This window comes from Hippoglossus hippoglossus, chromosome 6, assembly GCF_009819705.1.
Source record: "Hippoglossus hippoglossus isolate fHipHip1 chromosome 6, fHipHip1.pri, whole genome shotgun sequence".
NCBI classification, from domain to species: domain Eukaryota; kingdom Metazoa; phylum Chordata; class Actinopteri; order Pleuronectiformes; family Pleuronectidae; genus Hippoglossus; species Hippoglossus hippoglossus.
This window is the reverse complement of record NC_047156.1, coordinates 24581817-24605119: the sequence shown is the minus strand read 5'-3', so window position 1 is coordinate 24605119 and position 23303 is coordinate 24581817. Positions and strand designations below refer to the sequence as shown.

The window sequence follows — 23303 nt, the reverse complement described above, 5'->3', positions numbered from 1 at the left end:
GTGTGTGTGTGTGTGTGTGTGTGTGTGTGTGTGTGTGTGTGTGTTGCTGCTACGTATCTTCATGAAAACTAATAATACATAATTAGGGCCCGAGCACCTCCGGTGGGAGGCCCTATTGTATTTCGAAGGATTTGTATTTCCCTTTTGGGGCTTTTTCAGGGCCTAGACATGCTCAAATTGTTACCAAAGTTTGCAGGGAATTCAAAACCCCAAAAAGTAATTGTATTCTGGAGTAATTTGAAATGGGTGTGGAAAAATGGCTCAACAGCGCCATCTAAGGAAAAGCCCCTCAGTTAGCTTTCACCGATCTTCACAAAAATCGTAGCCCAGGTGTATCATGACCAGACAAACAAAAAAGGTCAGAGGTGCAATGGGAAAAAAGCAACAGGAAGCCCGCCATTTTGACTTTAGTGGCCATATTGGCCATTTTCCACATTTTTACTTTGATGTACTTGTCCCAGGGCTTTCATCAGATCAACTTCATATGGAGATGCGTGACATCACAGCAAGATGGAGATGAAAACTAACTTGAATTTCAACTTTTCGTCACACCGTGTGACCGTGGCGTGGCGTCAAAGTTTGATTACACGCCATCAAAACACGAGGTTCTGTATCTCGGACATATTTGGTCCAATCGAGTCCAAACTAGACATGTAAGACAAGAGTCCCGGCCTTATGACATCTATACAGAAATCGTGACTTAAAATCACAGCGCCCCCTGGTGGCAACAGGAAATGTGTTGTTTTTTGCATGTCTTCCACTTGGATGTATTCCTCCGCATCCACTTACTGCAACCATATCAAACTGTGGCAAATGGGTCTCAAGACATTGATAATGTAGGCATAAGATTACTGTGACTTTTCGTCAAACGCCATATTAGTGGCGTGGCGTCAAAGTTCATCAACTCGCCGTGACACACGAAATTGCCATAACTTCGGTGTTCGAGGTTCAACCTCCCTCAAACTACATTTGTGTATCAACACCGCCCCCCTGAAATTATTCATATGATTTTAAGGAATGGGCGTGGCAAAATAACTGACTAGCGCCCCCTAAAGGGCAGCCCCGGCACCATGATTGGCCGACATGTACAAAAATCGATGGGGACATGTGTCTTTTCATAACAAACAAATAAGTCTCTTGGATAGATATGCTAGACCAAACAGGAAGCCCGCCATTTTGACTTTAGTGGCCATTTTCCACATTTTCCACATTTTTACTTTGAAGTACTTGTCCCAGGGCTTTCATCAGATCAACTTCAAATTGAGATGAGTGTCATCTAAACAAGATGGAGATAAAAACTAACTCAAAGATCGATTTTTCGTCACACGGTGTGACCGTGGCGTTGCCTCCAAATTTGATTACACTCCATCAAAACACGAGGTTCTGTATCTCAGATATATTTGGTCCAATCGAGTCCAAACTAGACATGTAAGACAAGAGTCCCGGCCTGATGACATCTACACAGAAATCATGACTTAAAATCACAGTGCCACCTGCTGGCAACAACAACTTGGTTGGTTTTAGTGAACCTCATGATCCCTGTAGTCTGACCTTGTGATGACTAGATGACGACTGACTTGAAACCATGGAGTCTTGTTATATTAGCTCTATCTGATTTGGTCAACGTAGAAAGCTTCACCCCATGTATGTTGTGCATACTCATCTTATGCTGTTCTGTCGTCTGCAGGTTCTGATCGCTCTCTGAGATCCGACTGAACGGCCAAGACGAGGTTGACTGAGGTGAGAATTCAAAGAATTGCAAAATGGCTTTTGCTGGTTCAGTGATGTCTTTAACAAATGTCTGACCTGAACTTGTAATGTGGACAACATTGTTGCTGAGTAACCTGCAAACTTGAAGCTTAATAGACTAATCACTGACTTGTAATAAGGGTATTTCTGTCTCTTCTCCAGGAAAAGGCTGCATCTCTTGGGCTGACCTTGGTAAGTATTTCAAAGTCTATGACAAAGTGCCAATGTTGGTTTGATAGAAAATATTAACATGAAAATCTGCTTAAATGGACCACTACCTGTGATGACAAGATTCTGCCAAATGATATTTCTTGATTATACCTTACCGTTCCATATTTCTCTGAGGTTGTGGTCTAAAACAAATGTTTTGTTACTTGATGCCTGGTTTTATTTTAAAAGACTTGTTTCTTTCCACAGAAAGCAGATGTAATGTCCTCTGGCCCTCAGACAGCCTGATGTTTTACTCTAAAGGTAAGTACAAGCCTGCTAGAGTACAATATCTGAGTCGTGATGATATCAAATATACTTTATTGTTCTGGATATTAAAACAAAGCTGCCTCTTTTTCAGATTCTGTGGTATTATGGCGACCGGAGTTTGACCTGCAGACAATTTAATATCTCTTGGCAAATGTGTTTTCAACATTGTTGCAATAAAATACTCAAAATGAAATATTGATGTTGTTTTTTTGGAAAAATATGGAAATTGTGTTTTAAAGTATAATTGACTCAACTACAGAGCTGGTCAGTGATTGGAAGTCTTCATTGTGCCAGAAATCAATGATAAAATGCAATGTGATTGCAAAAATGTAAACAAGACTCATTTTAACTTAAGTAGGTTACTTAAGTCAGTTTGTAGGGATTATGCAAAACCTCAACTGATAGCCATGAAATAGTGTGGGGTCAGGCATGTCTCAAAGAACCCGTTACATTTGTGTGGATCTGGGGTATTTGATATAACGTTAGGACGTTTTTTTGCCTCTTACTGATCTCAAAAGAATTTGGCTATGGGGTAATTTGTCTGATGTGTGGGAAATGAGATTATTTTTTTATATTGAATGTGCTTAGTTTTTAATCAGTTACAACCTAAGCCTTAAACTCATCTATTGAATGGGCCTTGTTTTTCTGTTTAATTTTCATGTGCACTTTCAGGTTCCAGCTTTCAATTATAAAAATTGACATGGCAAGAAATCAACAGCATGAACAAATGCGTGATTCTTAAACTCTTCAAGCTAACAGCTACTCATAATGAACCCAACATTAAATCAAGGTCAAATAAAGACAGTAGGCAAACTGATCCCTTTTTTAAATTTTTTTAATTACATTTCTTGAGCACGTGCTCGTCTCTAGACTTCTGAGGACACGCATTGACATGATTCATTCTCTAACCTTTACCATTGCAACTAAATACCTAACCTGAATCTACTTATAGCCCAAATCTACCTCTAACTCTAAAATCAAGTCTTAACCCTCAAACAACCCAATGACTGTGAGGACCAGGCAAAACCACCCCACAATGATGAATTGAACCAAGATGGGCCATTATAACTAGATAGACATGCACACACATACAGAGCTATGCTTCAGACTTTACCTTGACTTCCATTCATAATGGACAGCCTAACGTAATCCTTCTACCTTAACCTGACAACAATCCACATCTGATCTTTAACCTTAACCAGGAACACAGAAATGAAGTTTGGCCTCATCAGGACTGAGCTTTGGTCCCGTCAGGTCTACTGGTCCTGACAAGGTCAATGTTTATACTGGAAAAGACCTAAACATTTGTACACACACAAAATCACATATTGATTAACAGACATTTTCTGAGATAAGATTGTATGTGTGTGGGTGTATTAGCTTAAAAAATATGTTCCAGTAAAAAACATACAGGAGTGAGAACTACCATTAAGGCAGTTTTAGTATTTCAGCAGGTGTTTATGTGTCATTTCGCTGAGCAGTGTTTCACTTCGCCCACCCTTGTGGTCTATTTGCGGGTGGCAACCGACATCAAGGTGCATTAGCGCCATCTAGTGTTTAAATCACGATGGTTGACAAAGATTAAAAGAAAAGAAAAAGAAAATTCACATAAAAGAAAAGAAATCACTACAAAGGCATGACGTTGATTGTGTGGCTTTATTCGAATTAGACATCAAAGCCGTGTCAGAGGTATATAGGCCGTGTGAGAGGTATATAGGCTGTGTGAGAGGTATATAGGCTGTGTGAGAGGTATATAGGCACACAGCTTCATCACTTCAGTCACATTAACCTATTGTGAGGAGCACTTGGCTAAAATCCTTGCGTGATTACAGAGATTAACACTTTGTTTATAAAGATTTTAACATTTTGCCGAAATGGACATCAGCTTCCCTGGATCAAACCTAGTTGAGTAAGTTAAATTTTTTCCAGCTGACACTTGTTGAATTAAGCAGATTAAGTATGTTATTACAATGTTGTTACAATTTGAGCTTGATGGGAGTAAAACGTTGAGAAAAGATATTTTCATGTGTCATTAGTAGTTTTATCTTCTATATATCTTACTTAGTGTACAATGTGGGCATGATTTTGAATCGTGAACAATAAATATGTAGATATAGTGTTAGGAGTACAGTAATAGAAGAGATAAATATTTATCGGCCTGTAATGAATCTTTGATTGAAGCAGTACTTTTAGTATTGGCTGATTTTCAAGATTAAAACGACTGAGGTTGATGAACTGGCTGTAAACATTTCTGCTACATACATGGGAACTGTCTGTTTGTGTGAGAGCATACGTGGCTTTGTGTCTAACTTCCTTCTTTTCTATTCTCCCGACAAGTCTGAAAAATCAACAGGAGAACTATTCTGTCACCATGTCTCAAAACAGTGAGTTAGAAATCACTGTAGGAGACCTGATCCCCTCCCCCACTACACAGTATCAGGCACAGAAAATCCTGGGCAGTGGCTACTATGGAGTGGTCATCCAATGCAGGAATGTGACCACCGATGAAACGGTGGCATTAAAAATGATCAAACGCATGGAAGACATTGACAGCGCCATGCAAGAGGAGGTCACCCTTCAAACCATGAAGGCGCTCCACTCAGAGAGGTTCAACATTGTCAGATTCGACGAGTCATTCACCTACAAGGGACATTACTGTCATGTGTTTGAGCACCTGGATATGGATCTGCAGAAATTCAAGCAGATCAGCCCGGGTCAACACCTTCAGCTGAAGCAGATCCGCCCCATTCTACAGCAGGTTTGTTTTTTAAACTCAAGCTCTTACACTGACTGCTTTGTAGGGTGAAGGGTAAACTTGGTCGCTAAAATGTGTCTGTTATAGTTGTTGTTGAGGAAATAACTCTGTAGCTCATGATTATTATTATGTTTTTCATGATTTCAGCTGGCTACATCCTTGGAATTTCTGAACAGCGCAGGGATCATTCATGCCGATTTGAAGCCAGATAACATCATGTTGGTGGATCATGTCAGGAAGCCACTCAAAGTTAAAGTCATTGACTTTGGTTTAGCCTTCGATGATCCTGAGGAACAGATCGGTGATGTCATCCAGCCTGTGGGGTACAGGTAGGTAACTGACAGCACATCTGTATACCTGGGACAGCTGTGTTTGCTGTAATTAATTAGACAAGTCCTGTACGCTGGCATGTCAGGTTTATGTCTCAGAAACGGACAGTAACATATTGACAGTAACAAGGAGTTTAGTACATTTTAAAACCTCAGTGTTTCTTATCCTAAGATCTCCTGAGGTTCTGTATAGAGAACCTTTCAGCGGGGCCATCGATGTATGGTCTCTCGGCTGTATTGCTGCTGAGCTGGCTATGGGCAGCCCACTGTTCCCATGCTCTAATGAGAATGAATTGGTCAGTATCTGCACTTAAATCACAACAAACACGTACAGTTCTGCCGTGATGTTTGTGTATTTTTAAATCCACACACTTGATTATTATAGTGAGAGGGTTTCCAGTAGAAGTTCACTGATTTCTACTATTTTACTAATGAGACAAATCAGAGACACTTCATCCATATGTCTCAGTAATAGAAGTGCACCTGATGTACATGATCAACAATGTAAACTTGAAGTTAACTAACTCTCACAATGTTGTGTTTTCTCCACAGCTGAGGCAAGTTGCGTTTGCAATTAGAGATCCAGAGCATGAAGGAAACTTCCTACCTCATGCGTTCTGGCCAAGACGCTGGATGGAAGCCAGATTTATGGTAAGAAAGTAGTTTACAACCACTTAGCTGGCTCCACTAGCTCACTAATTATGGTGTCTTTCCTTCAGTCTGTGTTTCTTTCCCCTGTGCCATCCACTGCAAACTATCTCAATGAAACAATTCTTCATTTCAGTCAATAGTTTAAATTCTCGTTTGTGATCAACAGCCTGGATGAATTTATAACAGCACAACCTTTTCATAATCCAAACACGAGGACATGTAACAATGTTGGTTTTCCTCATCTTGTTAAAGGGGACTCATCCGCTCGGGGGAGAAGACGTCCAAGCAGAATACTGTGACCTGCAGTGCTTTTTGGACCTAATGACTCAGATGCTGATGATGAGTCAGTTCAGAAGAATTACCCCCAGCAGAATGCTCCAGCATCCATTTATCACGATGAGCCACCTTCAGGGTTCATTCAGAAACAGCCTCTAGTAAGTTTGTGCTTAGATGGTCTGTGTAAGTCTGTGCTGATAGACATGGGTAAAAAATATCTGAGATATAAGGTGATTAAGGTGTTTGGCTCAGCAGTTTCATTTGTCTTCCAGTGTGAAGTCATCTAAGGATCTGATGGACATCTGTCAGGATCCAAGCTCTGACGATGGAGGACATGGAGACCAGGTGATCCTTCAAATGTCCCTGAAGGAGGACGCCTCCAGCAGCACTGCCAGCCCAGCCAAGGAGCGCAGCCCTGCCAGCCCAGCCAAGGAGCGCAGCCCTGCTGGGATGACAAATGAGAAGCATTCAAAAATGAATGCAAAGCGTGGCACCATGTGAGTGTTTGAAATATCTTCCTGTCTTGATCATTTTATATTGTAGAAGAACAGTTCAACATTTTGGTAAATATTCTTGTTTTTTGCTCAGAGTTTAATGGGAAGAATGATAAAACTCTCATTAACTATGGATCTGCAGCCAAGTGCAGTTTAGAATGTGCATTTTTAGAAATGTCAAATCACTGCTTTAAGATCAAGAATTAAATTATTTTCTTATCCACATCACAGACCAGAAGTCTCCCAACCACAGGTCAGAAGGAGTGAGCGACTGGCAGCCATTCAAAAAGGCACGAGTGGGCAAACGGGCCCAATCAGGATGAGGATGAGAAAGAGGCACAATCCCACAGGGATGGGAACCCCTAGACAAAGAAGACAAACATGAGCAGTAGGAAGAAGGCCAACCGGATCATTAAAGATCCCTATCACCCCAGCCATAAACTGTTCTGCCTGTTGCCGTCTGGCCGACGGTACCGCAGCATCCGGGCCCGCACCACCAGGCTCAGAGACAGTTTCATCCCCCAGGCCATGAGACTTTTAAACTCCTCCAATCTGTCATAACTCTGCACCTTAGCATATTTGCACTATTGCATATTTGCACTATTGCACACACTTGCACTATTGTTTTTCTTTTTTTCTTTAGGTGTATATATATATTTTAGATATGTATATTTTATTTTAAATTTTAAATTTTGATTGAGAATTGTTATAAGAGAGCCTGTGACCCAAGCATTTCATTGCAAGCGACTGCTTAATGTTATCGTTGTGCATATGACAATAAACTCTTGAATCTTGAATCTTGAATCTTGAATAAGGAGACCGAACTGGACTGTCAAGATATTAATTTGTGTTTTATCTGCTCTTTTTAATCGATGACCAAAACCTTGCGCCACCTTAAGGAATGGGCGTGGCAAAATAACTGACTAGCGCCCCCTAAACGGCAGCCCCGGCACCACGATTGGCCGACATGTACAAAAATCGATGGGGACATGTGTCTTTTCATAACAAACAAATAAGTCTCTTAGATAGATATGCTAGACCAAACAGGAAGCCCGCCATTTTGACTTTAGTGGCCATTTTGGCCATTTTCCACATTTTTACTTCGAAGTACTTGTCCCAGGGCTTTCATCAGATCAACTTCAAATTGAGATGAGTGTCATCTAAACAAGACGGAGATAAAAACTAACTCAAAGATCGATTTTTCGTCACACGGTGTGACCGTGGCGTTGCCTCAAAGTTTGATTACAGGCCATTAAAACACGAGGTTCTGTATCTCAGATATATTTGGTCCAATCGAGTCAAAACTAGACATGTAAGACAAGAGTCCCGGCCTGATGACATCTACACATAAATCATGACTTAAAATCACAGCGCCACCTGCTGGCAACAGGAAGTGACATGTTTCATACTTTGATGAACTTCTCCTGGCTGCTTTACAATAAACAGCTCAAATGAGCTCAGTCAAGTCATTGGACCATGGTCAGAATCGTGACATTTCCTCAAACCGTGTAAACATTGAGGTGCGGCGAAGGATCATCCTTCCCAAATGCTGACCTATAATCACAATCCAGACGTGCACAGCTCCATATATTAATATTAGTGCAGGGTCTTAGCGCCACCTACTGATCAGTGTGATAATTAAGTTGTTGTAACATTGTCCAATTGACACAAAATTGCTCACGCTACATCAGAGCCCCTACTTCAACAGATATATTAGTATGTATGTAATAATAGTGATGGCGCCACCTACTGGCAACAGGAAGTAAGCTTTGTTTTACAACTATCATTCGATTTACATACAATTTTCACAGTGTGATGTGCTATTTGATAGCGTGGACCGTAATGAGCAATTAGCAGGCAAGGATCGACATCACGTGACGGACACAGGAAGTGAAGCATTTGTCCTTGGCGCAGTGCGCAAAACGCGTGCAACGCGGAGACGTGCGCTTGTTCAATGATCGCTCTCTCCACCAACCGCAACAGGCTTCAAACTGCCTGTGCTCGGGCCCGTTAGTGCTACAACGTAGCCCTAGTTATAATTGTTATATTATTGTCTGTCTTTTCCCATCTGTCAATATATATGTGTCACTTATATTTAAAGTTTTTTCATTGTATTTCACCAATATGAAAAATAAATAAATTGGAGAAAGTAATGGGTGGGTACTGGGTGGATGAGTATACATGTGGATTAGAATGACGTGCATCTCTAATTTCTAAGATCTCTTCTGCTCCGTTTCTAACCAGTCCTATAAAGACAAGTTGGTGCAAGCGGCCCTCACTGACTGACTAACTGACACCTACAACTGGTTAGTTTCACCAAAATAATCTAGATGACCACTTGCAGCACTTTCATGACAATGTTGTTTGGTTTTTATGGGATTTCAATGTTTTAGGCCCTTCCTGAAGCCCCCAGTAGCCAGAGCCAGCTCACTGAGCAGCCTGTCAGACTGTGGCTGGCTGCATGGAGAGGAGAGGATTGGGTAAATCAGTTGTCACGTTACTGAAATTGTCGACACCAACAAACAAGGGATTAAAAAAGAAGAAAAAACGTTGTCACACAAAGGCAACAAGGCGATGGCAGAAGAGAGCGGAGAAGAGGGCAGATAAATATGTCCCCAAGACAACCACTCATCTCTCCGTATAAATGCCATGATTTTGACCGAAGCCTTTTCAGAACCGTAGAAGCAAAGACTCTGTCTGTGAACCCCAATACGCTGTTCTTCAGTGTATTGGGGTTCACCCCTTTCTTTTGCTCGTTTACCCCCAAAACAAACCCTCCAACCCTCTAACCCCCCATGAGTTATAGAAAATAAATATAATTATCTTCAAATAATAACACCCGCCTGTGTATCTCTTTCTGAAAATAGATAGAGGATTCTTGGCTCTGATCAAATACTACAGTATTAGTTTTGTTTCCTTCTACATTTCAACATGTCCCTTGTTTTGGTGTGTGACTCATTTTGGTGATGAAGAGCTTGGGTCACTACATACGGACAGTAGACATACAGCCCCCACACCCCGACCAGCGTGTGGCACAATCTTATCCCTGGTTCATCCCAGTTAAAACCTAAATATGCGTCAAGTCCAGATTAAAATCAGAGATTCCTCTGTTATGTTCCCTGGAGCCGTGTTCACGTATGGATCACAGCGGACATTCAGACTAAAAACTTGGTGTAAATGATGTCGGGGCTTGTTTTTTGAATTGGTCACCATTTACTTCAACTGTATTGGATTTGGCCAAAGTGTTTTCTGGACTCAAACACATCACCTGCCCCTCCATCCACATAGTGGTGAGTAGATAATGTAATATATTAAACGTCTTTTTCCTCACACAAACTTCAGTAGTAAACGCTGGATTGTGGAACACGAGTGTCTAGTAGTATAGAAACAACAAACAAGGATGCAGTGAACATGAACATGAAGGTTTACTGTTGATATAATGTGCCAAATTGTATGAAAGAGTGGGAGAGGATCCTCAGAATCTTAAACAGATGATTTGATGTGTGAGTCGGCTTCATGTTGTCAGGGCTGCTTTTATCACCTGGTAGAAAAAAACAGAAACATGTTGAAGGAAACAAAAAACAAATGTCATTATTTGTCTATAGTGTAGTGTTTAATGTGTAACTGTGTGTTGCCTTTCTTTTATTTCTTTTATTTCTTTCCACACACCCACACAAACACACACACACACACACACACACACACACACACACACACACACACACACACACACACACACACACACACACACACACACACACACACACACACACACACACTGTTGCTTACGGTTTAAAACGTGTACACTTGTACAGCCTGTTCAGTCTCTTGATGTCGTTGCTGCTCATCTGGGTGGCCGTGCCTATCTCTACATTAGGGTTGGGGATGGGCACCACGGTGGCCTTATTGTTTGCAGAGAAGGCAAACCTGGAATCAATGCACAGTTTGGTTGTTTAATGTTTGGTTTGTGTAAAATAGATAGTAGAAACTAGTTGTAAATGCTTGTTGTCACTATGTGATAATGTAGTATTTACTTAATTAAGAATTGTGTATAAATAAGACCAAAGCTTGGAAATTTGTAATTTTGTTCCTTCCCAACAAATCACAGCACAGTCAGTCAATGTTTCGGCAAATGGCGGCGTCCTCGAACCTGTGGTACTGCATGACAGAGTTGTAGTCGTAGGGGGTGTCCATGTTCAGAGTGTCGATCTTGTCGAAGGCGTACTCCCAACCTGAGAGATCGAAAAGTCATGGGGTCAGGAAAAACTGAATAACTGTGTCTTTGATCAGGCCAGGTTCTTGTCAATTATTTTGATAATCGATTGATCATTTTACAAAAATTTTCAAGCAAAAAGGCCTAAATAACAGCTTGGTCCAGCTCCTCCAATGTAATGAACTGATGCTGAGATTTGGACTGTTGTTCCATTCAAAAACGTAGTCTGAATACATCACCCTAAGTTCTGGGAAACTACAATTGTTTTTTTGTTTTCTGACAAAAGATTAAATATGATAGTTTTATTCATTGATAAAATAATTGAGTGAACAATTGTTGAAGTTACATCCCTAAATGTTACTGTTGGTTTTGTGGTTGTATCGTGAGTGCTGACCGGACTGGATGTTCTCCCATAGGATTCGGATGTACTGGTCTCTGTCGGAGCGACACTGCTCATGGTTGAAGCCGAGGGCGTGGAGCAGCTCGTGCTGGACGGTGCTGTGGTAGAGGCAGCCCTGACGGTCTAGAGACAATGTTTGGGAGTAACCACGGCGGCCAACGTAGGAATAGCAGCTGCATATAATGAAAAAGAAAATAATAATAATCAAAACAGGCAGGAACAGTTCTTTCAGTGGGACTCATTTTACTCATTCAGACATGACCTGTCTGATATTGTTACCACATGAAAACTATCTGAAGGAAATATTATTTCATACAACATATTTAATAATTTATCAGTGAACAAATTTGACTTCTAAAAATTGTCTCTGTTATATCTAGAACTAAAATAAAGCTCAATAGGGAAACTATTATCATTTCATCTTTAATTCATTCTTTTTTTGAATTAATAAATAGCTTAATAATAGCTTTACCTTGACCCAAGAGATTACATCGATCTAAAATGTGTGTGATTATATGCAGCCATTAAGAAAATCGCAAAACATGTGCAATCCTGTTTTTCCTATAAAATTACCTTTATATTGTAAATTTCATGTCTGATAACTGATACCAATTAATATCTACTGACTATATTTCATAGTACACCAACAGTCAATATGCTTAATAAAACTTAGTTCCTGCAGACTTACTGTATAACCTCAACTATAACTACTACTTGCTTAATCGGTGCATCTCTGATTTTCACACACACACACACACACACACACACACACACACACACACACACACACACACACACACACACACACACACACACACACACACACAGATTGTTACCCGCTGTCGGACTTGATGCTCAGGAAGTCTCTCTGGCTGGTTCTTTGGACGAAGTGAATGCAGGAGACCTCATGGAAGGACTGCAGCCCGCGCTCGATGATGGAGCGCTCACGGGAAGCTGAAAAGACACGTCCATGTGTGAGGAGCCATACTATACTTGTACACACACACTTTAATATTTGCCACTTTGCAGCTTTTGTCTCTGTTCAGAGGCAAAAGTTTGTATTTCACTGAGTGACACCTGATTAAATAAAAAAAAAATGACAAGCAGAAGGAAAATTTAAAAAAAAAAGGGAAAGACATTTTTTTGCATTATACAAATATTTGGAGCTGCAATGTCTGGTTTGGTCTCATTTCTACATACAATATATACAAAGAGACTTAACGGGATAAAAACATTTCTAGTTATATTTTAAAATGTTATGATTTATTTAGTTTATAATGATTTGCTGTTATATTATCCATCGGAAAACTTCACTAAAAGAGAAGTGAAAAGATGCTGTTGGATACAGATAGGGTGAATTTGGGTAATCTGGGACATTGGGTAATGTGGATCACCGGAACTTCAGTCTATTTCCTATTCTAACAAAATCTAGTCAAGGACTTTTTCTATAGGTTAGCATCCACATCATGTGACTGAAATCACATGACTTCATGAGGGTAATGTCACCAGAAAGGGGCAGGGCAAGTGTCAATCAGAAGCTCCCCCTTTTAATTGCATGACAAGGTCAATGACTGCAAGGACTGTTTGTACCTGAGTAGGCCCAATAGAAAGGTGAATTACTGAATGAATAATCTGCTGTTGATACACCTTTAATATAATGTTTTTAATTAATTGTATAGTTTCTTTATTTAGGCTAGGGTTCTTTCTAAAGAAATATATTACTTTTACATGTTAATATGAGTTAATAACATTTCTATGAATAATATATATTTTCTGCTACGGCTGTGGCTGGGGCTGAGGGGTAGAGCGGTCGTCTTCCAACCAGAAGGTCGGCAGTTCGATGCCGTAGTGTCCTTCGTCTAGATACTGAACCCTGAATGGCCCCTCATAGAAAAAGATGCTGCCCATAGACGCACTGTATGAATGTGTGTGTGAATGGGTGAATGGCAAAACTGTACTGTAAAGCACTTTGAGTGGTCATCAAGAGAAAAGCGTTATATAAAGACAGACCATTTTTTCGTTATGCTTTTTAAAAATTGATAATATTGAGCTTGACATGCATAAAGTAAGGTGATTTAGGCTTTTTTTTAAAAAGCCTTATAAAAGTGTGATTACAAAGTGACCTGTCCCAGATTATTAAATTCAGACAGAATTTTCTTTTTGTATGGTGTTAAGATCCCTTTAAGCTGTGTCATGTCTTCTCTGAGTATGATATCTCCATTCTTTCTTCTGGAGTGGTTAGAAAACATGTATAGAACAGATATTGGAATAAATCGCAGAAGTCAAATTTGCTTAAAATGTCCCAGATTACCCAAATTCACCCCTATTTGATTATTGCAATTAGAATTAGAATTATTAGTACAGCTACAAAAAAGTTACAAAAAAATAATAATATGAACACACTGAACTTTGTGAGAGAGTTTCACAAGCTGTGTTAAAACATTTCAGAAAAGTAAAAATGTTTTCAAACAATCCTTCAATCAACTTAATAGATCTATACAACACTTAATCATTAACATAATTAATGATCATACCAACAATAAAAATATAACACAAATTGAATCTTCCATTACTTTTTATGGATCAGATGCCAGCATTCCTGTAAGTATCATGTCATAGTGGACAACTGTTGACAACTCTCCAGTCACTTACAGTAATGTGAGGCGATGGTGTAGGGCACGTATATGTTCCCATCAGCCGACCTGGGCCACATGCAGCCGTAGCTGACGCACGGATCACTGTTTCTCTCATTCTCATCGTCATAGGCGATGTCATCTATGACGAGGGGCTCATCCTCCCTATGCACTGTTGGAAGAAAATGTCAAAGTCTCAATTTAACTTTTTAAAAGGGAGCTTAGTTTGTGAAATAATATAAATATACATGTGGAAGGTTTGACTGAGATTATACATTTAATCTGTTACTAATCTGATCAAAATTACAAGTTTAGACCAACATCAGTGTTGTTAACTCACATTGTTGTAGAAAAGTTCAAGTTATAGCTAAAGCCTTTCTCATGATCTCTTTTTAGTTTGGTTTAGTCAAGTTTACGTGACATTTTCAAAGTATACAACTCAAATATGTAAATAAATAATAAAGAAATTTTTTTTTGAAACAACTCAAAGCAGATTTACATTGTCCAAAATAATGCAGACTTATAACACAGCATTTAAACCTGCAGATTGTTTTAGATTTATGTGCTGAAATAATTATATATATATATATATATATATATATATATTATATGTATATTATACTTTCTCAATAATCTATAATACAAATTCATGTACACAGTTGTGCTCAATAGCAACAAATTAGTTTTACGTCTTATACATTTTAATGTCCTTTTCAAAACTATTCCACAAATTCAATCTTTGTATTTGATTCACCACACATTCTGAAAATATAACGACATTGATAATTACATTTTTACAGTTCTAATCTTTACTTATCCATTATGGAGCATGAATTTAATCCTCAATAATATATTTTATGACCTTGTGCATGTGCAAGTTTGACATTTTGGCCTGTAGGTGGCGATAGATAGATGTTCATACAGCATGAATATCCACAGTAAACTTCAAGTCACTTTGTTTTACTGGACTTCTGGTTTCCAGCCTCATACTGGTTAATGTACGACCTCCTGTCACAGGTCAAATATGTCCATGTTATTTACTCTGCCTACATCAATTTAAATGTTAAATATTAATAAAAACATCAACATAAGTATGCACACAAGGGCTGTCGACATACTTATGACCATTCCTCTAACTAGCTGTTACAGCTGTCAAAATGTTATTTATGGAAGCAAAACACGGGTATTGAATTCATGACAATAGGAATCGGACATTTGCCTTGAATAGTCACTGATCTGCCAGTGTTTTATAGGAAGCAACATAGGAAGGAAACCATTATGTTCCGTCCTCCTACTATCCTAAAATAAAGTTAAAATATTATGGATATGAACGCTGCCATCTTTTGCATTTGAAGCCAAAGTAGCAATCAGGGGAGGGAGCAAGGTGCCATCAATACACTTACTCGACCAATCACGAGTCAGTCTGAGCTAATTCATTGAATACACTTGAACAAACTTCAGTGTGATAAGAACTACCTGAAATCACATAAAAACATCTTTGAGAAAAATGTATATGATGCATATTTTGAGTTTTAATTTGGTCCATGTCCCATCTACTAACATGGAGGAAGCAGGATTTATGAACAATATGGTAGCTAGCCACCAGGTAGCGATCCTGATGCTTTGGCTTCACTTGTGGAAGGCCGTCATGTCGTCCATCTTTATACAGAGTCTGTGGTTTGGACATGTAAAGTTTCTTACCAACATCACGGTTGGCTCTCCACAGGAGCTCAGAGACAGGCAGATCCTGGAACAGGGAGATGACACCATTCAATTATGAAAAGTTTCAAGTGTTAATCTGAAAATAATATGTGCAAAGTGCTGAAAACAACACAATGTCATTGTGTGTGTCCGTCTTCAATTTGTTTCTCTTCAAACCCTTTTCCACAGACATGGAATGGTAAATGGTTTTGTATTTATATAGAGCTTTTCTAGACTTGATGACCACTCAAAGCTCTTTACAGTACAGTTTTACCCATTCACACACACATTTATTAGCAGCACTTTCTTGTTCTATGAGGGGCAATTCGGGGTTCAGCATCTTGCCCAAGGACACATCGGCATGCAGATAGGGAAAACTGGGGATCGAACTGCCTACCTTCAGGTTGGAGGACGACCGCTTTACCCCTCAGCTATAGCCGCCCTTATTATTTGGTTCTAAAGCAACTGTGTGGCTCAAAACTGGTGAAAACATAGAACCAAGGTTCAATGAATCCTGAACGTATGAAGCTCAAAGAACCAGCGCTAATTTGATGGAAAAGAATTTTTTGTATTTTCGTCGTTATGTCTTTTCCAGTTATTTACTGTCTCTCTAATGTGTAGTGTTTACTAAGATGAACTTATATTATACTGTATTGCATTTTATTATGTTATACATTTCTAATTTTGATTTCCAAGTCAAATTCTAAAAGACATTTCATAATATTGGATAGTTGACGCCCTCACATAATCTTAAGTGTCTATCATTCAAAATCTCGTGAAGTCTTCTTGTGTTTTTCTTTTATTAATATTGTTAGTATTGCACCATAAATTAAAATGTTCTTGTTTTTGTCCATTTTATACATATTCCCTGTGAAATGAAGTTAACATTACATTACGCAGCAGTTCAATGATATGTGTGTGTGTGGATTTTAGAAGCTTGTTAAGAGAACAGATCCATAGATGACAGAAAACTCTCCTGATGTCATTCAGAGAAACAAGAAAAAATCCCAGCAGGACGTTACCAACAAAGCATAAAAGTAAAGTTTGAATCTTGTTATCTTATTATTAAATCTGAACACAAAGATTTGACCCGTTTCCTCACCTTCTCTTCAGCCCAGGAGCCGTCAGAGGCCACGAGGAGGATCAGGAGACTGAGAGCGTACTTCGACATGTTAGCAGCCTGCAGGCAGACAGAGTGAAAACCTGGATCCTGCTGCAGTACCTGTTTATAACTTACAGTATATCTGCTAAAACCATCACTTTGCTTAGTGATAAGATGCACTTTACCTTGAAAACATGCTGCTGATTCCCACATTAACTAACCAACATAAAGTCTGCTTGTGGTAGCAAAGGTTTTCCTGAGAGTGCTGGCTCTGAGGACACCTGTTGACGTTTTGGATCCTGGACCATCTGTTGAATGAAGATTCATCCAAATAAGGATTTTATTTATTGTTAGTTACAGCTGATTGTTTCTAAACTACGATTTAATTTTCAAGTTTTTATCACTTTTCTGTCTACATTTTACTACCCTCTATAGAAGCCCGTTTTTGCCAAGAGAAAAAACAACATGAAATGATAAAAATAATAAATCATTCATTTTGTACTTATCTCATAAGTTTGACTGGTAATGTCATAGAAAGTAAAGTTTTGTGACTTGGTCTGTAAACTTTTAATGGCCCAATAGTGTTTTCTGGAAGAAAAGGTCTTCCAGTAAAAAAATATTTAATATAAACAAATTTGATTATTTATGTTTTTATAATTTTATCTGTTAATCGTTTCTGGTTAAATCAAGTCAGAGTGAATTATTCATGCACAGAATAATTCATGCATAATCATAAAATCAAATTTATTATTAATACATTTATTTTTAAGACAAAACGTAATACAAAAATTACAAAAAAGTAAAAAGTAATCAGCACATGCATTTATGGTTTGATTGACAAACAAGCAGCAGACATTTTGGCAGTTGAACAAAGCAATAAAAAAAGAGTGATGTCAGATTTACATCACAATCTTTTTCCCTGTCACAGTTGTTTAAGCAGGAGTGCATACGGGCGGATGGCTTTTTCCACAATCTCCTCCTCCTGTCTCTCGGACAACCCGTCCCTGATTGGAACCAGCCAATACAAACTGTTGTTGTGCTTCTCTCTGTACTGGGGGTTGACTCGATTCTGCAGAACCACTTGGTAATTCTTGCCCGTTGAGACGGAGATGAAGGATTTGGTGTAGGGTAACGCCTCAGATATGTATGGTGTAGAATAAATCCCCCTGCCGTACACCTGACCTGGGCCTGCCTGTTGAGAGGAAACAAAATTTTACATTTTACCCTGAAACACTGCCAACTGTGCTCCCAGTCAAATTCAATTTACACCTCTTATATACAGGTTTGTTAAAACCTGGGTGAACCTGCTAAAACAAGGTGAGTGACTCTTTTCCCATTGCCAGGAGAGGAGCTTGCCATTTTGCTTTTTTTGTACCCGTTTGAAGTGAATGACAACTGTGGCACTCTCTCACATTTGCCGTCAAATTAGCTCATTCAACCAGGTGTTATGTTTCCATCACTGGCGATTGGAGCTGGAGCTGATAAAAACCTGTGTCTACTACGGAATCGTTTGACCATGGAGTGAATGCTCTTTGCATCCTTTCCCATTGAAGACAAAATCCAGATGTTAGTGGGTGTTATTGAGTTTTTTGACCAGTCGAGAAATAAGCTTTAAAAAAACAAAAAAGTGTGCTTTTAATCAAATGTTGACTTCCATCCATCCTCTGTACCAAGAAGGCCTGTTTTATGGAGAGCCACTGAGATGCTCATCCTTTTCATGGGTTATCCCATCTTTGCAGAGGACAGCTGAAGAAGCTCTGCCAAGGTAATGTTGGGTTCTTGTTCACCTCCTTGTCCAATACCCTTTTTGCCTGGTTACTCAGTTTAGCTGAACAAACAACTCTAGGGGGCCTGTTGGATCTAAAACATCTACATTCACAAAAATGAAGGCCACCGTGCTCCTGGAAAAACTTGACACTTTTTTAACCAGGTGGTAAAAACAATAGCTTGAATATATGAGTGAAGGGTATTAAGCTGCAGCATGCACTTTCACCACTAGATGTCACTATATCCTACACACTGAACCTTTAAGTTGTTTAGCACAATACAGTGCTATGTTTGATCAGTGGTGTATGATCCCTATTCAAAATCCAGTTTATGTAATTTTTGGGTTTAGGATTGCCGACACTGGTATGATGAAAACATTAGATATGCGCCACCAGAGCTCCTTATCTGTAAGTTGGGTACGAAACTTGATAATAGTTCCTTGTTTGTCTACTGTATTAAGCCTTATGGGCACATTTCGTTTCTTTTGTAAAATTAGGTAGCTTCAAAGTTAGAAGTACTGAATGAGTTTATAGGGCACTGTTGTGAATGTTTTCTGTTTTCCTCATGATTTAGTTCCTGCCGTATTTGTACCACAATGCTATACTTTAAACCGTATGTGCGCTATATTTTGACTGTATTTGCACATTGGTTGTATCTTATTGATGCAGTATTTGCACTTTATAAATACAGAAATAGTACTGTAATTCGTTTGTTTTGTCAGTTGGAAGATTGAGCATATATATTCAATGAAGAATGAGCTGCTCAACAACCTATATGACACAAAATCATTGAGCTGCAAAGCAAAAGAGAGCTCAGAGCTACTGCTGGAGCTCCACAAATACATGTTAGCCCTGAGGGATTTTTCGGTTCTGAGGAGATGTAAAATATGCACTGAACTCTCCGGATATTCTTTGAAGGGGCAGTTTGTGAGCACGTAAATGTCAGAGAGAGACCCTCTTCTCATGACTTTTCTCTGGCCAGCCCACAGGTAAAAACTCTAGAAAATTTCCAAATTAGCCAATTTGAGAACACAGAATGAGATCCTTTGCAAGATTCACTGCAAGTGAGTGGGGGGTTGAGAACGTTATTAAGAAGCGACAGATGCAAAATAAAAAAATAAAAAGATTCTCAAGATGAAAAAGTGGTGCCAAACACGTGGAAGACACTGATGAAGATGTCAAGAGGGTTTTTTGGCATAAGGGCTGCCGTTGGTGTCAATGTGCTGTTGAAAAAAACAAAACACATGATGCCTGCAGCTGAATGAATACGTTACGTCGTTCCTCTGCCTGCTGAAAAGAGAATCTACTGCTGCATTGTTAATGAGTTAAAGGCAAACGCCGGAGACAGCCCAGAACCAAATGTACTGATATTCTCTGGAGTTCATGTAGGAAAACAGCTTAACACCGAAGTTTGCATCTTTGTTAGGAACCTATTGTTGTGAGCATTTCTTTACAAAACTGACTTTTACAACAAGCTTGAAAACTAGCTTAAAGCAGCTCTAGACATTGCATTAAAGAGGTTAGCATGATAAGTGTTAATAATTCAGTATTGCCCCCGAAGGATGTTACAATAACTGAAGCGCCCTTGACAAGAAAGAGGTTCCCCACCCCAAACAAAGCAAACAGGAAGCACCTGACCACAATTTGCAGTGAACTAGGGTTGGGACAATTTGTAAATACTAGGCTTCAGTTTCAGTTTTTCAATAGGCAGTGCGTCTATTGAAAAATATGTCTTCATATTGTCTTCATAGGCAGTATTTCCACAGCTCACTATATATGCAATAGCTCATTGTCTCGGTCAAGCATAGCTGTGAAGACACAGATAGGTTCCAGCTGGCCCAGGTGACAGTTGTCCGAGCAACCAAGGTCATAGCACAGACCCATTCAGATATCATGGACCGAGCGTCTGGTCTAGGACGAGAACAGTCCGAGTCTGAACACTTCATGAAGCCACTGTATGAGGTCCTGCAGATTTTGTGACTTGTCAATGTCGTCCTCATCATCATAATGTAACAATAAGCACCACCCCCCACACTCTACACACTCACACCTACACAAACACAAACACAACTAACGTCCTACTAAATCCAACACCACAAAAACTCAATCTTCTCAAGTACACACAAAGTCTGTACTTAGATTACAACCCTGTTTCCTTTTTCCATTCACTACAAAGTTTACACCGTTATGTTAATTCTGGCATGCCACCCTATTCATTAAACCCTGGTGGTCTCACTAGTTTTGACTTATCCCACTAAGTTATAAAAGCAACAACATTAACAGAAATAAAACAAACCTTGAATTGTGATATGATGATGCCTTGAGCGCTGATCTTTGATGTCCCATGGTAGGACACGGGCCACTCTCCTGCCTTTGAGTCTGTGGTGGTGCAGAAGCCTCGCTCTCCCAGCCAGGCATTTCCATCCGGGTATTTATCCAGCACCTTGGATCAAAGGACAAATTAATCATATAAGGCAGCCATTTCTGTTTGTTTTTTTACTTGGGTAAATCTAAGATAAGATAGAAGGTTCAAGCTGCAGTCGTCGCAAATGGGCTCCATTTCTGGAAATATCACCTTCACTTCAACTTAAAAATGTGCAACACAAGAACTTTTTTTCCCAGAGCCATTAAAGCTGCTATCATCCGCAAAGACGTCAGAATCAAATCAAGTTTCCTTCTCAGTTAGCTCGCTAACACACAAACACAAACATTGTGGGATAGATTTAGCAAATGTTTAGCTTTTTTTTTATGATCTAGGCTTTGAAATGTTGAAACTCTTTGTTTAAAAAACTTGAAATGTAATAATAATGAAAAAGGTTTGCATGATTGAAACTTTTGAAAAGTTTTGAAGACTTGCAGAATGATTTGAAAAAAATCTCTGCAAACATTATTTTATATTTGAGTTTTCCTTCAGCAACACTGTTCACGGTGTTTCTCAAACACAGTTTCCGAGTTTCAGCTTGGTCACTGTTGCATCAATTTGTTTTCCAGGTTTCAAGCTTTGTAAATGTTGATCCGAAAACTGGTGCACATACGTTGTTCTGAAACTTTGAAACACTTTTGAAAAGGGCACATCTTTATTTTGACACTTTGCGGATGTACTCCTATTGCAGTCTGTTATTTCAGAGTTTTTTTATATATGCAAGTTTTTCAATGTTTTATTTAGAAAAATGTATCTGGAATAGAATAGCCTAAATTATTGTAACCAAATTGATTACATTACTCATTACAAAATTGGAATGTAATTTGTAACTGATTTAAAATAATCCCAACCTGACCCTGGTTGGCACTTTCTGAGATTTCACATCGAGAGTACACGTCCTAAGCGACAGAAAGATAAGCCAAGGCTATGAAAGTGAAACAAAGGGTTATTTTCTGTAACCCATAGTTAAAAATTGTTAATTAAATGTTTTTTGTCTTAAGCTCAAATGGAAACCTCTTTCTTACAATTTAAATGTCTTACACGATTCTAAAGTTCTTTATTGTTTCATGTGCTTTTCACCCAAAAATATTTTCAATAGAAAAGCAGGAACAATAGAGCTTTTTGCAGACATGCACTCTACTCCAGGTAAACTGACATTCTCCAGAGGGGCTGTGTAAGGACGCAACTGTCCAAGTGAGAGTTTCTCCTGCCAGGCCCTGAGTAAAAACTCAGGCTAATGATGACGTTTCTAAAACACGTCAGATGTATAACTGAAAAAAATAAACAGACAAAAAGAATACATATATCTCAGGATGAAAAAGCGGTGGCATACACATAGAAGACACAATTAAAGGTGTTAAGAGAGCTTTTAGAGTTGAGGGCCAACGATGTGTTGTGAACAAAAACACATGATCTCCTCAGCAGAAGTATGCTCTACTCAGACTCCCACCCCTTGCCTGAATGTTCCCAAGATTTCAGTGTTGTTGTGAACGCGTCTGGAGAATCTCCTGCTGCGTTCTTCATATGTGAAAGGGAAAACTTAGGAGAAACTCTGGACCCCATTCTGGAGTTCATGTCTAAAACCTGCTTGTGATGCCTGTAAACAATCTTTATGGAGTGGAGAGACATCGATTGGAGAGACAAATTCATTTAAAACTTGATCTTATGCATCATAGCTTTTTTTTTAAAAAGGAAACAGAGCAGGTAAATTGAGTTTGCAGGTTGTTTATTCCATCCGTCTATAAAGCACACATGCAGATGAGATATTATTTTTCCATATTCATCTCGATATGTAAATATCATTTGACAGCATCGGAGTACTTTGTTCGTATTACAATAAAAAGACAGGAATGGTTTCAAAGCCCCACAACTGGCCAGAAATGTGTGTGTGTGTGTGTGTGTGTGTGTGTGTGTGTGTGTGTGTGTGTGTGTGTGTGTGTGTGTGTGTGTGTGTGTGTGTGTGTGTGTGTGTGTGTGTGTGTGAGAAAGACCTTCCTCTCTTAGACCTCTTTCAGCAGAAGGCCATAAGGACGGATGGCCCTCTCTACCATCTCCTGCTCTTCTGCTTCTGATGTTCCCTTTGGGATGGGGACCAGCCAGTAGAGGTCGTTATTGTATTTCTTTCTGTACTCAGGGTTGATTCGATTCTGCAGAACCACTTTGTACGTCTTGCCATTCTTGCAGGAGGTGAACGTTTTGGCGTAGCGGTTCGCCTCACTTATGTCCGGTGTGGAGTAAATCCCCCTGCCATAGGCCTGCCCTGGTCCTGGCTGTTAAATAGAAGTATGAATTAGAATTCATTAACATTTATGGAATCTGTACAATAACATTTATA

The 23303-nt window shown here is 39.2% G+C and overlaps 3 protein-coding genes, 2 long non-coding RNA genes and 2 other non-coding genes across 10 annotated transcripts in view; 4 read left to right on the top strand and 3 right to left on the bottom strand.

The window, feature by feature from the left end:
* Nucleotides 1-1687: 1687 nt before the first annotated feature.
* Nucleotides 1688-2405, top strand: LOC117763017. The gene is made up of 4 exons (XR_004614106.1): nt 1688-1740; nt 1912-1941; nt 2167-2220; nt 2318-2405. It is a non-coding gene; the product is annotated as an uncharacterized LOC117763017 (long non-coding RNA).
* LOC117763927 lies at nt 1777-1843 on the top strand. The gene has a single exon (XR_004614280.1). It is a non-coding gene; the product is annotated as a small nucleolar RNA SNORD78 (small nucleolar RNA).
* On the top strand, nt 2025-2097 carry LOC117763920. The gene has a single exon (XR_004614274.1). It is a non-coding gene; the product is annotated as a small nucleolar RNA SNORD47 (small nucleolar RNA).
* A 7727-nt stretch (nt 2406-10132) lies between the features above and the next one.
* LOC117763008 (high choriolytic enzyme 1-like) lies at nt 10133-16890 on the bottom strand. The gene is made up of 8 exons (XM_034587827.1): nt 16781-16890; nt 15679-15724; nt 13997-14149; nt 12181-12298; nt 11339-11517; nt 10882-10963; nt 10521-10658; nt 10133-10272 (listed from the first exon to the last, which is right to left on the bottom strand). Exons 1-8 carry the CDS (start codon nt 16847-16849, stop codon nt 10269-10271), a joined length of 789 nt encoding a protein of 262 aa, XP_034443718.1. The 5' UTR covers nt 16850-16890; the 3' UTR covers nt 10133-10268.
* LOC117763018 overlaps nt 14412-23303 on the top strand; it is a 16545-nt gene continuing 7653 nt past the window's right edge. The window contains exon 1 of the long non-coding RNA XR_004614107.1: nt 14412-14424. This is a non-coding gene — a long non-coding RNA (uncharacterized LOC117763018). The remainder of the gene's footprint in view (nt 14425-23303) is intronic.
* LOC117763013 overlaps nt 17590-23303 on the bottom strand; it is a 23313-nt gene continuing 17599 nt past the window's right edge. The window contains exons 4-5 of the mRNA XM_034587837.1: nt 20843-20989; nt 17590-17972 (exon numbers count right to left, since the gene is read on the bottom strand). Coding sequence (XP_034443728.1) covers nt 17703-17972; nt 20843-20989 — 417 coding nt within the window. The 3' untranslated portion in view covers nt 17590-17702. The remainder of the gene's footprint in view (nt 17973-20842; nt 20990-23303) is intronic.
* The window catches only part of LOC117763011, a 4461-nt gene continuing 3830 nt past the window's right edge, over nt 22673-23303 (bottom strand). The window contains exons 4-5 of one of the 4 annotated variants that reach the window (XM_034587834.1): nt 22944-23238; nt 22678-22850 (exon numbers count right to left, since the gene is read on the bottom strand). In XM_034587834.1, coding sequence (XP_034443725.1) covers nt 22969-23238 — 270 coding nt within the window. In that variant the 3' untranslated portion in view covers nt 22678-22850; nt 22944-22968. Of the gene's footprint in view, nt 23239-23303 lie in introns of all 4 variants that reach the window. The other 3 variants (XM_034587836.1, XM_034587835.1, XM_034587833.1) reach the window with 3 other exon arrangements.